Consider the following 13,565-nt stretch of genomic DNA (forward strand, 5'->3'; position numbering starts at 1 on the left):
GATGCATCGAGCTCTGACGATGCTGGGGAATCGGAAGAGGCAGCACAGCGCCAGCTGACGGACGATGGCTCCGACAGTGACGAGGACTACCAGGACACCAGCCCCTACCTATAGAACACTGATATTGTATGCTTATTTACAGGGCCGGATTATATATAGATTACCAATATTAATATAGGCAACATCCAAGGGCCCCAAATTAAAAAAAACTTGAAAGTAATATTGATTTATTTTATACCTATATCAATATAGGCAACAGCTCCCGTGCCCCACACTGGATATGCCCTGCAATCAAATTAAAAAAGAATGAAAATAATATCTATTTACTTTACCTATTTTGACAGAGATAACTCAAAATACATTAATAAAAAATGTGAAAATTTGTTATAAAAAATTTAAAATCCTACCTAAGAGGGTATACTTTCAATTGATGTTGCCACTAAATTTTACATGGTTCAATCCGGCCCTTATGGAAATGTATCATAGTATTTTTATACAATGTGCAACGTCCACACTACATCAAAAAGTCCACAGTAAACGAGGGTTGGCAAGATATGTTGGATGTATTTAGTTATTATTATTAAAAGTATGCAACAGCTTGAAATTGTGTCTGCTGTCTGAAATGAGTGAATGTATTTAATCCTATTAGTTTTATTCATTATTGTTATTTATATTTCATTTTGTAAATTTATCTCATTTAGTAATGTATTGCAGACTATCTGCAGTATTAAAATACTAGCACCGAAAGTACACCGGTGCAGAAAGTAAAACAGATATTATTTGTATAGTACTTTTTGACGTTGATTAAAGAGGTGCTTATATTATAAACTGTTATTTTATTTGTCCCAAGTCACGCAACTTTTAAAGAATTATTTTTTTATATCATCATAGAAATACTATAAAATAAGATACCTAATTAAACAAATTTAATACAAATTGAAACCAAAAGAATAATATTAGAATTTTTTATAATTTTTCAAAGATTAGAAATGTTACGGACGACAGTAAACTTTATTGGTAGCTTTCTGATTACACAAAAAAGAGACGCTGTGTAACGTAGTATTTAACAAAGCGCTTTCCATCAACAACAGTGTCGAACTAAGATGTACACCGTTCGATGTTCGAAATAGTCTCGATTGACATTGTTTATTTATGGGATATTTTTATTCGCAACTGTGAACCTACATATCTCTAATAATCTGTATATGTGTAGTTTATTAATTGTGGAGAAACAGGCCCCAATAGCCTATTTTCCTACTACACCTTGTTACAACGGTTGTCGATAAAGTATATCCTGCAATAATCCTAATAGGTTAGGAATAAACTTTAACAACAGCAGGTAGAATAGGCCATTAGGACCAGTTTCTCAACTGATCCTATAAACAAAGTAGAATTCGATATTAATAAATAATAATATATCAAAAACTTTTATCTGTTGGATACCGTCATCCCTTAAATAGCGTTATCCATAGCCGGTGTAACAGTCCCGTAGTAACTAATGTGCTGAATAATTTTTACCAGCCACCGGTGAAACATAATGATGATGAAAGCAGAAATGGTAAATAAGTACACATTTGACGATAAAATTCACTATGTTAAACTTGAATATTTACCAGTTCTCGTATCTATGTTACTCCTATCTACCAGTTTTGTCAATTGACGGATAGACCGAGCTGTGCACGCGGTGAAAAGAATACGGTTAATAACGAATGTCGATACAGCTAGATTAGTTTATTTCAGCTATTTGCATAGTATAATGTCCTATGGCATGGCTATGGGGCAAAGCGGGTGATATTAATGTGATTTTTTTTCTGCTTAAAAGGAGTATCCATTATATAGGTATATAATGGGATTAGAATCTCTGAAAGAGAAAAATAGGCATTTATTTGTTAGTCGTAGTGATCGACATGTCTCAAATAATGTAACACTATAACGAACGACTCAAACGTCTTCACTTCGAGGATTCCGCAATGCTTGAAGACAAAAGTTTTCGAGCAATGCGTCCTGCCTGTGTTAACATACGGAGCCGAGACGTGGACACTGACGAAGGGACTGGTACACAAGTTTAAAGTCGTTCAACGTGCAATGGAACGGGCTATGCTTGGGGTCTCTCTCAAAGACAGGATTAGAAATGAGACTATCCGCGAGAGGACGAAACTAACCGACATAGCCCACAGAATTAGCAAGTTGAAGTGGCAGTGGGCTGGTCATCTGTGTCGCAGGACCGATGGCCGTTGGAGTAGACGGGTCCTAGAGTGGAGACCGCGTCTTGGCAAACGCAGTATGGGACTTCCTCCGGCCCGTTGGACCGACGATCTACGTAAGATTGCCGGTGTAGGCTGGATGAGGACTGCGGAAGACCGGGATGTGTGGCGCGAACTTGGGGAGGCCTATGTCCAGCAGTGAACTACGATAGGCTGAAGTGATAACGAACGACTAATTAACATTTCCTAAATGCCGGCTCAGGAAGAATAGTTGTTTTATGTGAATGTCTATTTTATTTTATACTAGCTGTGCCCGCGACTTCGTCCGCGTGAAATCTAACAAAAAGTTATTGTTCAGTTCGCAGCGTTATAAAATTAATAAATTTCTAAAATAAACGTAGCCAAAGTTACTCATTACTATATCAGCTATCTAGCCAGTGAAAGTCCCGTCAAAATTGATGCAGCCGTTTCAGAGATTACATTTAAATGTGACCATATGATAAATATCAGCTTTCGATTAAATTAAAAATCAACAAAATCGGTACACCTAGTAATAAGTTATGTGGATTTTTACGGGTATCCCTTTTTCCCTCGATTTCTCTGGGATCCCATCATCAGATCCTAGTTTCCTTATCATGGTACCACACCTGGGATATCTCCTTTCCAACAAAAACAGAATTATCAAAATCGGTTCATAAACAACGAAGTTATCCCCGAACATATATATATCGAATTGAATACCGAACTACCAAGTTTTTTTTTTCTTAACCTACAGCCTACACTAGGGACATTATTTTATTTAAGCTTGACATTAGGATTTTGAGTAAATTAAATATTGTAATCAAGCTAAGGTTGCTGGATAACAATGAAAGATGTAAATTTTTATTATGATTGTTTTTTTTTTTGTAAATGATATTATTTTTGACGTGCGGTAAGTGTGTGTAATCGGTTTCTGGCGAAATTTCATTTCATTTCTCAATTCTAGTTCACTTAATTTATTATTACCAATTATTATTTTTTATTCATCCCAGATATTTATTGCTATGTGATAGCAACCCCATTTTCTATATATGGGGAATTCCTATAAACTTCAGTCGAGTTCGCAACTCGAGGAAGAGATAGGGCGCGGTTTTCATATATATATATATATAAAGTACTCTGTGGGCGCGGTATCGCTGAATGTGCGATATCCAACGTGTAAATAAACTGACGTCCTTTAATTTAACAGCAATATCAATTAGTAAAATTAATTAATTTAATAATTATTATTTATAAAATTTTCATCGTAAGTTTCATAAGTTTTACAGTTACAGCAGCCAATTTACCCATGTCTTCTCAACATTTTTTTTTTCAAATTTTGACGATTTTCATGTTACGTAGTAATGAGCTGCACTTACTACCGTAAAATGCTACAACTTTGCCAACACTGTATAACATTGCCTAAATTCAAAATATGTTAAATTATTGTCGTTGAGAATTGTTTTTAATGTCTATAGTATTACTAAAAGGAAGTCGGCAATGCATATGGCAAAACTAAAATCAAACTATATAGGTACATGCCATGGAGCATAGAGAGGTGAGCTCTCAATGCTCCATGGTACATGCGAAATTATAAAAATAAACTGTCAGTATCACTTCCAATGTCAGTCATGATACGCGCGTTTTTACCGGCTCGAGCAGTAATCTTGTGAATATGTCTTAAGCCTTATTTACTAAAGTATTATGATGTATATCAAAAATAATATTATCTTCTATATATTTTTACTATTTTTTCTGTTTAAAGTAGTATTTTAAACAGGCACATCTTGGTCGGCAAAGTTGTATTAGGTTTTCAAAAAAATCGACAGATTGCCTAGGGATAGGGTTGCTACTTTTCCGACGTGCGCTCATTAAATGGTGTGGGGCTATTTTCTCTAGACGACCGGGCGTCGATTTATGGGGTTTTGGGGGGTTGAGGGTTTACTTTCTAGTACCACTCCCACCATACAAAACTGCATGGTTATGGAGATATTATGGAGACATCCATAGTTAAAGTTTTGAGATGTGCAGAAGAATTTAGAGCTTTACAATACCTTCGAGCTCTGCGTCTGACTCCACCTTAGCCTCCACCGTTGCTGCGGCGGAAAGTGCACTCATGCTACGTTCCGCAGCTTTTACACGTTATTTTCGAAAAGGAGTACATAAAAACGATCGCGACTGCAAGATCAACAAACGATACTGACTGACGTTTAACGACCGACATATGGACGCATTCAAACAAAATGGCGTCACTTAGCGTTTTTCTTAGTAGGTACCTATTTAAGATGTTTTCATATGTTTAGGTAAAATACTTTGTTAGTAGGTAGTACTTCATCATTACAGCCTATAGAGTCCACTGCTGGACATAGGCCTCCACAAGTTTACGCCAAAAATAACGTGAACTCATGTGTTTTGCCCATAGTCACCACGCTGGGCAGGCGGGTTGATGACCGCAGTACTGTCTTTGTCGCACCGAAGACGCTGCTGCCCGTCTTCGGAGTACTTACAGTAGCAGAAATATTACCATGCAAGTATTTTTTTCAATTTCATCTCAATTTATTTACTAGAATATTTTTGTTACTTAAAGATTTTTATGTAAAGAAAAGACTAGTAACAATTTAGGTAAGTATACTTAGAGTATACTCTATTATGTAAAACGAAAATGTTCTTCATTGTTGATTTTATTTCATACAAAAATACATTTCGATATGATATTTTATTTTCTTTTATTCACCTATCGTGGGCAACCCTACATCATATTCACTTTTGTATGCAAATTTGGAGAAACCTGCACAACTTTGCCTAGCCATATTTAAAACTAGCCGACCCGTGCCCACTTTGTTGGGCGTTAATTATTATTATATTGACCAAATAACATACTTTATAGCACTTAAATAAATATGTTGCTCCAACGTCATCTATCAAAAATCGAGAAAACGTCGTCGATAGACTAAAATATGACAAAATTAATAACGTCGAAAGACTAATAAATTGTTTTCTAATAGGGATTTCTAATTGAATTTTTGTTCAATTACAATAAAATATAGCCTATGTCACTCCTGAATAGTGTAGGTTTCTGTTAGTGAAAGAATTTTCATGATCGGATCAGTATTTGCGAAGATTACCCCCTGCATACAAACAAAGTTAAAAACTACCTCTTTATAATATTAATATAGATAATATTGTATAGTAATTAAAGACTTTGTGAGAAATACCGTGGAAAAGAAGTTATAATCATAACGAGTATCAAAACTTTTGCTTTAATACTTATTTATTTTATAAGATATTTAGCTAGGCAATGTTGTAGTTTGTAACTTAAGTTTGCCTACTTTTTTAAAGCACAATTTTGGTGTTTTAAATGAGTTTTATTTGTTAGAATCAACTTTATTACAGTAGCTTAGAGTCCAACATTGAATAGTAACTGAAATCACTTAGGACTTTCTTTAAGCAAAAGTAGTTATTGAGAAAAAACTTCAAAATCCGTGCAAAGTTGCAGCATTTTACGGTACTTCTTCATTTTTTCACACTACTCGATTCATCTACCGAACTTTTAAAATACGCACATTACATTTTACTTATTTGAATCGGGCCCGCCTACACATTCTAAATCTAATATATGGCCCTCTGCACAATTGGGTTTCGACACCCCTGCCCTAAACGGAAGGACGCCAGATAATAACACGTTTTATGTATATTGTGTAAAATACTATTCCATAGAAATAAAATTAATGTAACCGGAAACATTAAGGTAAATAGGTATACAGTATTGTTTCAATGTACAACATTGCTGTCTGACGGTTAGAAACAAAAAAAGAGCATGCATGCAGTTTTTATCATACTCAAGCTGTGTGGCTACGGTAGTAAAGAATATAGCCACCCCCTCTTCCCGTGGGTGTCGTAATAAAGGTCTTTCTCTTACATTACTTTCATATGTTGTCTACATTGCTAGTTTTTTTTTTTTATAATATTATGTAATGTTTTCTCTCTTAGTATTTTCATTTCTTTTGAACACAAGTGTTGTTAACTACTAGATTCAACATTTATTATCAAATACAAGTCTTATACTCCTAATAAAAAAATATATATTAAATTTAAAAGTTTTATTTACATTTCCCATTTTAATTAGGTTTGTAAAAATTAAATAATACCACCTATATAGAACTATTAAAATACTTTTTATTGAAGTTATATTACTCTTTTGGCGTGAGACAGAAAAATGATGAGAGTAAATATTTTCGATGCGCATGCACACCGTCACAAAAAACTGACACCCTGAAGATAGCTAGTCAACAAAGAAGTTAACAAGGTGACGATAGCTAGCCAATGAAGTATATCTTCTTACGTGCATACATTTTTTTTAATTAACCGGTAGTTTTTTATAAAAACTAAAAAAAGGTAAATTTAAAATAAGTTTGGGGACTAAGTAAGTATTACGTAACGCAAATTTAGGAGATTTTTGACCTCCTCCCCTCCCCTCATATAACGCGGCGTAATGTTTTCCTGAACCCCATAAACGTTACGAAACACCCAACTGACCATTTTTACACAGATGTCACCATTATGTTGCGCAAACTACCGGAAAGAATATATATTTATATACAAAAAAGGGGTATAAGCAAAACGGGTTACCAACTTGGGAGATTTTAATACCCTAGGTTTTTTTTTTAAATAAAAAACAATGTTATGTAATGTTACGTAGCAGGTTGTTTCAACCCACCTCCCGCCCCTGTAACGCATCGTTCGTTTTACAAGACCAGAGGGGTCTTGGTCTTTGGTCTCCTCCCCCCAAATTTCATTACGTAATACTTGAATGCCCCCTTTATTGTACTTACAAAATATCAAATGATTTAGTTACTAACTATTATTTTTTATAATAAGAAAAATTAAATTATAAGCAGTCATTTCAGTACTTGATTTAAGCAATTTGATAATTGCAGACCATTTTATAAGCTTTTATTTAAGTTGCAATGTCATGTAAGTATGTTGAGATGTATTTTTGTTAGGGTGGAATTTTGCAACTCAATTTTGAAGCATATATCTTTAATCTATTGAGCTAAAATATTGGTTTTTCCTTTTAGTTTATTAATGTACATTTTATGATTTAGAGCTCATCCTTTTTGCCCGTTTCGCCTTTTAAATCTTCGTATAGGCAGGAATTATCTGTATTTTTCAAAGCATGGTTTGTACAGAGGTGGTGCTTTAAATCAATTTGGCCCTGTAAGTTCCAGTACCAATCTTCAATTTCACTTTCATTCTCTTCAAGTAGACTTTCACATTGAGTCTTCATGTGAGTGATCTCCGCTGAAGGCTTGTCCCATAACTCGTATGGAATACCTAAATCAACTTTAACACCTTTGTCAACAAGTCCGTGTAGAGTTTTAAACGTTTGACTCATACCTTTCGCAAATCTCGTACTATCCTGTCTTTCTTTATGTATGTTATACTCTAGGATTTTTTCACAGACACCTTCCAGTGACTCGATTAATCGTAGTTCAGACTTTTCGTATTTAGTCCGCTTCTTAGGTTGCACATCGTCAAGAGAGTATCCTATTTCAATCACGTCACGAATTTTGCCAGTTTCTTCGAGTCTACCTTGCAATTCCGTGGCTAATATTTTGCACACTTCACACCGATTGGCATATTTAACGCCTAAATCTTCTTCATTTCTAACTTCTACATTGTTATTGCATAAAACAATGCTAAGACTGCACAAAAGTATAAAACTTATTTTCCGGCAAGCCATGGTGAAGCAAGTACGAATAAAAATAAAAATTCCTAACGCCTTGTCTTATTGTCTATTAACTTAAAGGTATTTTGTTCTAAAGCAGTGGCACGAATTGTTTAAATATGTTAACGTTTAAAATTAATATCAAAAACTACAACTTACGCTACTTGTACGCTATTAGATCAAAAAGTATTTAATTCTATTATGACAATTGACAGTTGACTTTGATAAGTTGTTTTAAAATTTATCCCCCAATAGGGAAAGGCAGAGGACTATAGTCCATACAGCCTCACTTTGATAAGTTTGATAAGAGATGCAGAGAGAATTTCCGCGTTCCACAAAGCGACTGCAACGACCACATTACCCTTTCTATCGTTCCACCTACGGGCTAAGGGCACGCAACCATTATCAAATAGATAAATTAGTTTATTCTTTTATTTACCTTGTTCATTTATTTTTGATTTCAATTTAGTTTTAAAAACTACACTTATATTTTTAATTCGTATCTTAGAAAGTCTATTCATTATATTAATAGCTCATACATTGCTGTATGAGCTAGTTCCTACAGTAGTATCGACTTCAGGTACGATAATATTTAGACAGCACTCTTTCAAAACTCCAACTTTACGAAAATAGAGCTCAACTGCAAAGTTGGTATCCTGCGTATAGTAAACCGGGTTCAACCGTGGCATTGAAGTCTCGCTGTCTCATCTCTTATCTCTATACTTTTATATTTTACAATTTTATATACTCTTTGGTCACTACCAAGGAATATAGGATATGTTCCGATATGCACTGCGACCACTTTACAGTGTGATGTCAATTTAGTATACTGTAAAGCCATTCCTAAAAGCCGATGGCGGGATAACAATCTAACTGCTGGGTTTGAAATACACAGGCCGAAGACGGGCAGCAGCGTCTTCGGTGCGATAAAGCCAGCTCTGCGGTCACCAACCCGCCTGCACAGCGTAGTGACTATGGGAAAAACACATGAGTTTACTCCATTTTTGGTGCGAACTTGTGGAGGCCTATGTCCAGCAGTGGACTATATTAGGCTGAAGTGATGATGATCATGATGATAAAGGCTTTTCCTATATAGCCAGTTATACTAGTTACTATTTAAAACGGAACGCAATCCCGTATACTGTCAGCCGCATTTTTTTGACGCAGCATTCAAGTTTCAAATAAGTGTACTATCAAATATAAAATATTTTAATTAATAGTAATTGTAAATTGAATTTATAATATAATAAAAGTAAGAAGTTTTTCATTAAAAAGAATATGTTTCTCATTACTCAACTTATATTAATTTTGTGTATAAGTTAATGTACAGATGTGTTGGGTAAACTTTAGGATTTTTTTAAAATTAATATATAGGTACTTTACGTGTTTTTTTTTTTCGCACAATTAAAAATTTCCTGCATAATTTTCAGCTCGTATTGAACATTTTTAACACAGTCTAATATGGTTAATTTTTGCAATTCTTCCGTTGATTTATTTATTTTAATCTAAACTAATTACAGAACTTTATAATTTTGTGATTAAACTGGAGATATTATTTAAAACACGTATGGCAGTTGGCACTCGAGTGGTTTTGACTGATCTCGTAATCAAAGTACTGCGAGTACCTTACCTTGAAAACGCCAGTGCTCACAGTAGAATATGGTACTGCGACAGTATACTGGCAGTCCATAACGGAACGAATTCTTATACAGTGATAGCATTATGTAGTGCTCGCAGTGCATATCGGAACATACCCATAGTGCTTTCTATGATTGTTATTGTCGTTCAAAGAGTAAAATAACTGGCCATAGCTGTAGTTTGACTGTCGCCGGTAGGAGTAATACTGTAATAGTGTTCTGTGGTCGTGTTCTTTGGTCGTGTTAACCGGCTTGACATTAAATTCTCTTTGCCGGCTTGTCATTTAATTTTCGAATATTGATATTTGTTCCTCTTTTTGTTATAAGTGATTTAACACATTTTATCGGTAAGTAAAATGATGATTTTTGTAATTTTATATCTGTTTTTCAAGCTGTTGCGCTGTTAAACTTTATTCCGTACACGTGCGATGTTTTTGAGAATAGAAAAAAAAATCTTTTGTCCGTTTGTCGAATAGATTCCTGGAAGAAAACGTTATTTGAATTCGGTATTATAGATAACTACTTAATCGATCATCATGAAACTTTGTACACATATTCTTGGAGATATTAGAAAAGCTAAGCTTTAGATTAAGAAACCGTCTTTTTGAAGTTTGATAGGTTAGGGTAATTTTTTTTGTAACGAAATTATGTCGATAAACGGTCTAATTTGGAAGTTAGATAGGTTAGGGTTATTTTTTTTTTGTAACGAAATTATGCCGATAAACGGTCAAATTTTGAGCTTAGATAATTCGCCGGTTCTTAATCTAAAGCATTACCTCGATCATTGGTAAATGTTATTTTATAATTGTAAATAATAACAAAGTACTATTTATATATGTTAAAAATTTATATACAATACAAGTATAGAAGTAGTTGCTTATCGTTCCTATGATATTATGTGTTGTTTTTAGCTTATTTAAAAATCCTTTATTTAATACTAGCTGTGCCCGCGATTTCGTCCGGGTGGAATTTAACATAAAAGTTATTGTTCAGTTTGTTTTTTGTTGTTTGAGTTAGAAAATAAATAAATTTAAAATAAAAGTAGCCCAAGTTACTCCTAACTATATCAACTATCTGCCTATTAAAGTCCCGTCAAAATCGGTCGAGGAGTTTCAGAGATTAGCCAGAACAAACAGACCGACAGACAAAAATAGTAAAAAATGTTATTTTGGTGTATGTACCCTGTATACATCCATATGCATTTAGTTAAATGCAGTTATTTAAATATAACAAACACACTTTAATTTTATTTATTTGTATAGAAGAAGCATGACATTACTATTATTACAGGTGTTTCTTAATGTGATGGGGTATTTAAATAATAATGGTAATCACAGTGATAACATATATTGATTATCTTTTGAACATAAATAAAAAAATATATATATATATATATTGAGCTAGGCCACAACAGAGAATCTTACTCAAAATGTTGAGCAGCCCAACTGGGGAAGAAATACCTTATCTTACAGAATGACACAGTCAAGTCCGAGCCAAATGATACTCACTGCTCTCAAGTAGTGTTGTGTTCCTGTGGTGAAAAAAAAAAAACTGTATCCAGGCCACCAGGCTTTCCTTGGGTGGCAATAGATAACGAAAAGTTTTGAGCAAATGGGACATATGTGGATCTATTTAGTTTAAATTGCTGTAGTATATGAAGGACCCACAAGTATGTTGTGTAGTACGAGGGTGCATTTTTAAGTTCGCGGAATGAGAGGGTTGGAGGGGCGTGATTAGGCTCATTAGGATCGTAACGTGTTTAGTGACTCATAATTAGTATAAATACGAGATTTCATTGTTATTAGACTGTTAGTCTTTGAGCTATCGCCAACCAAGCAACATAATCAGGAGTAAAAAGTGAAATATGGAAAAAATCGAATATCGTGCCGTTATAAAGTTCCTTACCAAGCAAGAAAAATCAGTTGCGACCATAATGGATGAGATGTCATTGGTTTACGGTGACTCTTGTCCAGGAAAAACCATGGTGTACAAGTGGCACAGTTTGTTTAAAAAAGGAAGGGGACCCCTTGAAGACGACCCGAGGCCGGACAGGAGCATCGAGGTGACCACGCCAGAAGTTATCCAAAAAGTGGAAAAACTTGTACTCAACGATGCTCAGCTAAAGAAGAAACAACTCGCAGAAATGGTTGGCGTATCCGATACAACCATTTTTAAAATCCTGCACGATCATCTTGGCATGACTAAGGTCAGCGCAAGATGGGTACCGAGAATGCTCACGCCGCCGCAAAAACAACAACGCGTAGAGTATTCACGTGCATTTTTGGACCTCTGCAATGAAGACAAGGATGGTGTATTGAGTCGAATTATTACTGGAGAGGAAACTTGGGTTCATTTTTTATTTTTATTTATTTATTAGATCACCAACAAAATACACACTAAAAACATTGCAGTTACATAAATAGTGCAATAAAAAAAAAAAAAAGCAAGTGGTATCTTAATTAAAGGTGATAACAACATTGACAATATTTGGTAACAAACGACAAAAGAAATGAATAACGTTGAGTTCCAGATAAAAAATAAAAATAAAACAATTACAACACAAAATTACAAAATTAAATTCTAAGAAAAATTACATAAAGTTTACCCAAAATAACAAAAAATAAGAAAAATTAAACAAAAACTAAAACTAATCAATAATCAAGCAAGATATAAAACAAAAAATGAAACAAAAAACTTAAAAAGAAAAAAAAATATATAAGCAAAAATTGACGAAATCTAGGTTAATAAAAATTATCAATAATTAACATTTATGACTGCTCAAAATACGCATGATTTCTCTCTTAAATTTAAATACATTGGAATTAAATATGTCAATTTCATTACTCCTACTTATAATACCATAGGACCTCATTATCCTGTTTAGCGGGGAATTATGGCCCAGGTTTGTCTTAGAAGAATGTACTGAGAAAATCATACGTTTACTCATTCGCAAAGACTTGGATGGTGCTGTGATTAGTATCTTCGATAACAATTCTGGACAATCCAGAATGCCATTAATTAATTTAAACATAAACATGTTGTCCAACAAGCATCTTCGATCGGCAAGAGTATTCATTTTAAAATGCGCTAATCTTTGTGTGTAAGACGGAATTTTTTTAGCTAGGCCGTATTTAAAAACGAGATGCCACATAAATCGCTTTTGAACGCTTTCCAGTCTCTTGACATAAATGTTATAGTGTGGGTTCCAGACTACACTCGTATATTCAAGCCCACTACGCACCAGAGCGTTAAACAAGGTAATTATAGTGTTAGGGTTTTTAAAGTCGTTACAATTACGCAGAATGAAGCCCAGGTTCTTGAATCCCTTTCTACAGATGGAGTCAATGTGTGAGTGGAAGCGCAATTTTTTGTCTAAGATAATGCCTAGATCACGAATCTCACTACATTCCTGAAGGGTAATTTTTTTTTTATTTTATAAGACCTCTGAGGAACAGACTTGAGTCTATTGAAACTGACCAAATGGCACTTGCTTATATTGAGACTCATATTATTACAATTGCACCAAGAGCTCAAGCGATTTAGATCTCCCTGAAGTAGTGATACATCGTTTGGGTTGGAAATTGTGCGGAAAAATTTCAGGTCATCAGCGAACAAATAAAATTTGGAATGTTGGAAGCAAGTGGAAATGTCATTTATAAAGACATTAAACAATATAGGACCCAGATGGGATCCTTGGGGTACCCCTGAAAATGCCTTGAATGGTTGAGATTCATATCCATTAATTACTACAACACATTCCCTATTGCATAGATAAGATTTGAACCAGTTGAGCAAAGATCCCAGAATTCCATAACATGACAACTTTTTGAGAAGTATGGAGTGGGAAACTCTATCAAACGCCTTACTAAAGTCCGTATAAATTACATCAACAAAATGGCAAGAATCAACTGCATTTGAGACATTGTCTATAAAAGATATCAAATTTGTAGATGTAGATCTACTAGTGCAAAAACCATG

At 34.3% G+C, this 13,565-nt stretch overlaps 2 protein-coding genes across 2 annotated transcripts in view; one reads left to right on the top strand and one right to left on the bottom strand.

Moving 5' to 3' along the window:
- The window catches only part of LOC123663555 (choline-phosphate cytidylyltransferase A-like), a 36,956-nt gene extending 36,128 nt beyond the window's left edge, over nt 1-828 (top strand). Inside the window, exon 8 of the mRNA XM_045598230.1 lies at nt 2-828. Coding sequence (XP_045454186.1) covers nt 2-114 — 113 coding nt within the window. The 3' untranslated portion in view covers nt 115-828. The remainder of the gene's footprint in view (nt 1) is intronic.
- Nucleotides 829-6,378: 5,550 nt separating this feature from the next.
- LOC123660027 (protein canopy 4) lies at nt 6,379-8,006 on the bottom strand. Its single transcript, XM_045595174.1, has one exon. It carries the CDS (start codon nt 7,963-7,965, stop codon nt 7,324-7,326), a length of 642 nt encoding a protein of 213 aa, XP_045451130.1. The 5' UTR covers nt 7,966-8,006; the 3' UTR covers nt 6,379-7,323.
- Nucleotides 8,007-13,565: the final 5,559 nt, after the last annotated feature.

Source organism: Melitaea cinxia, chromosome 2 (assembly GCF_905220565.1).
Source record: "Melitaea cinxia chromosome 2, ilMelCinx1.1, whole genome shotgun sequence".
Classification (NCBI taxonomy): Eukaryota; Metazoa; Arthropoda; class Insecta; order Lepidoptera; family Nymphalidae; genus Melitaea; species Melitaea cinxia.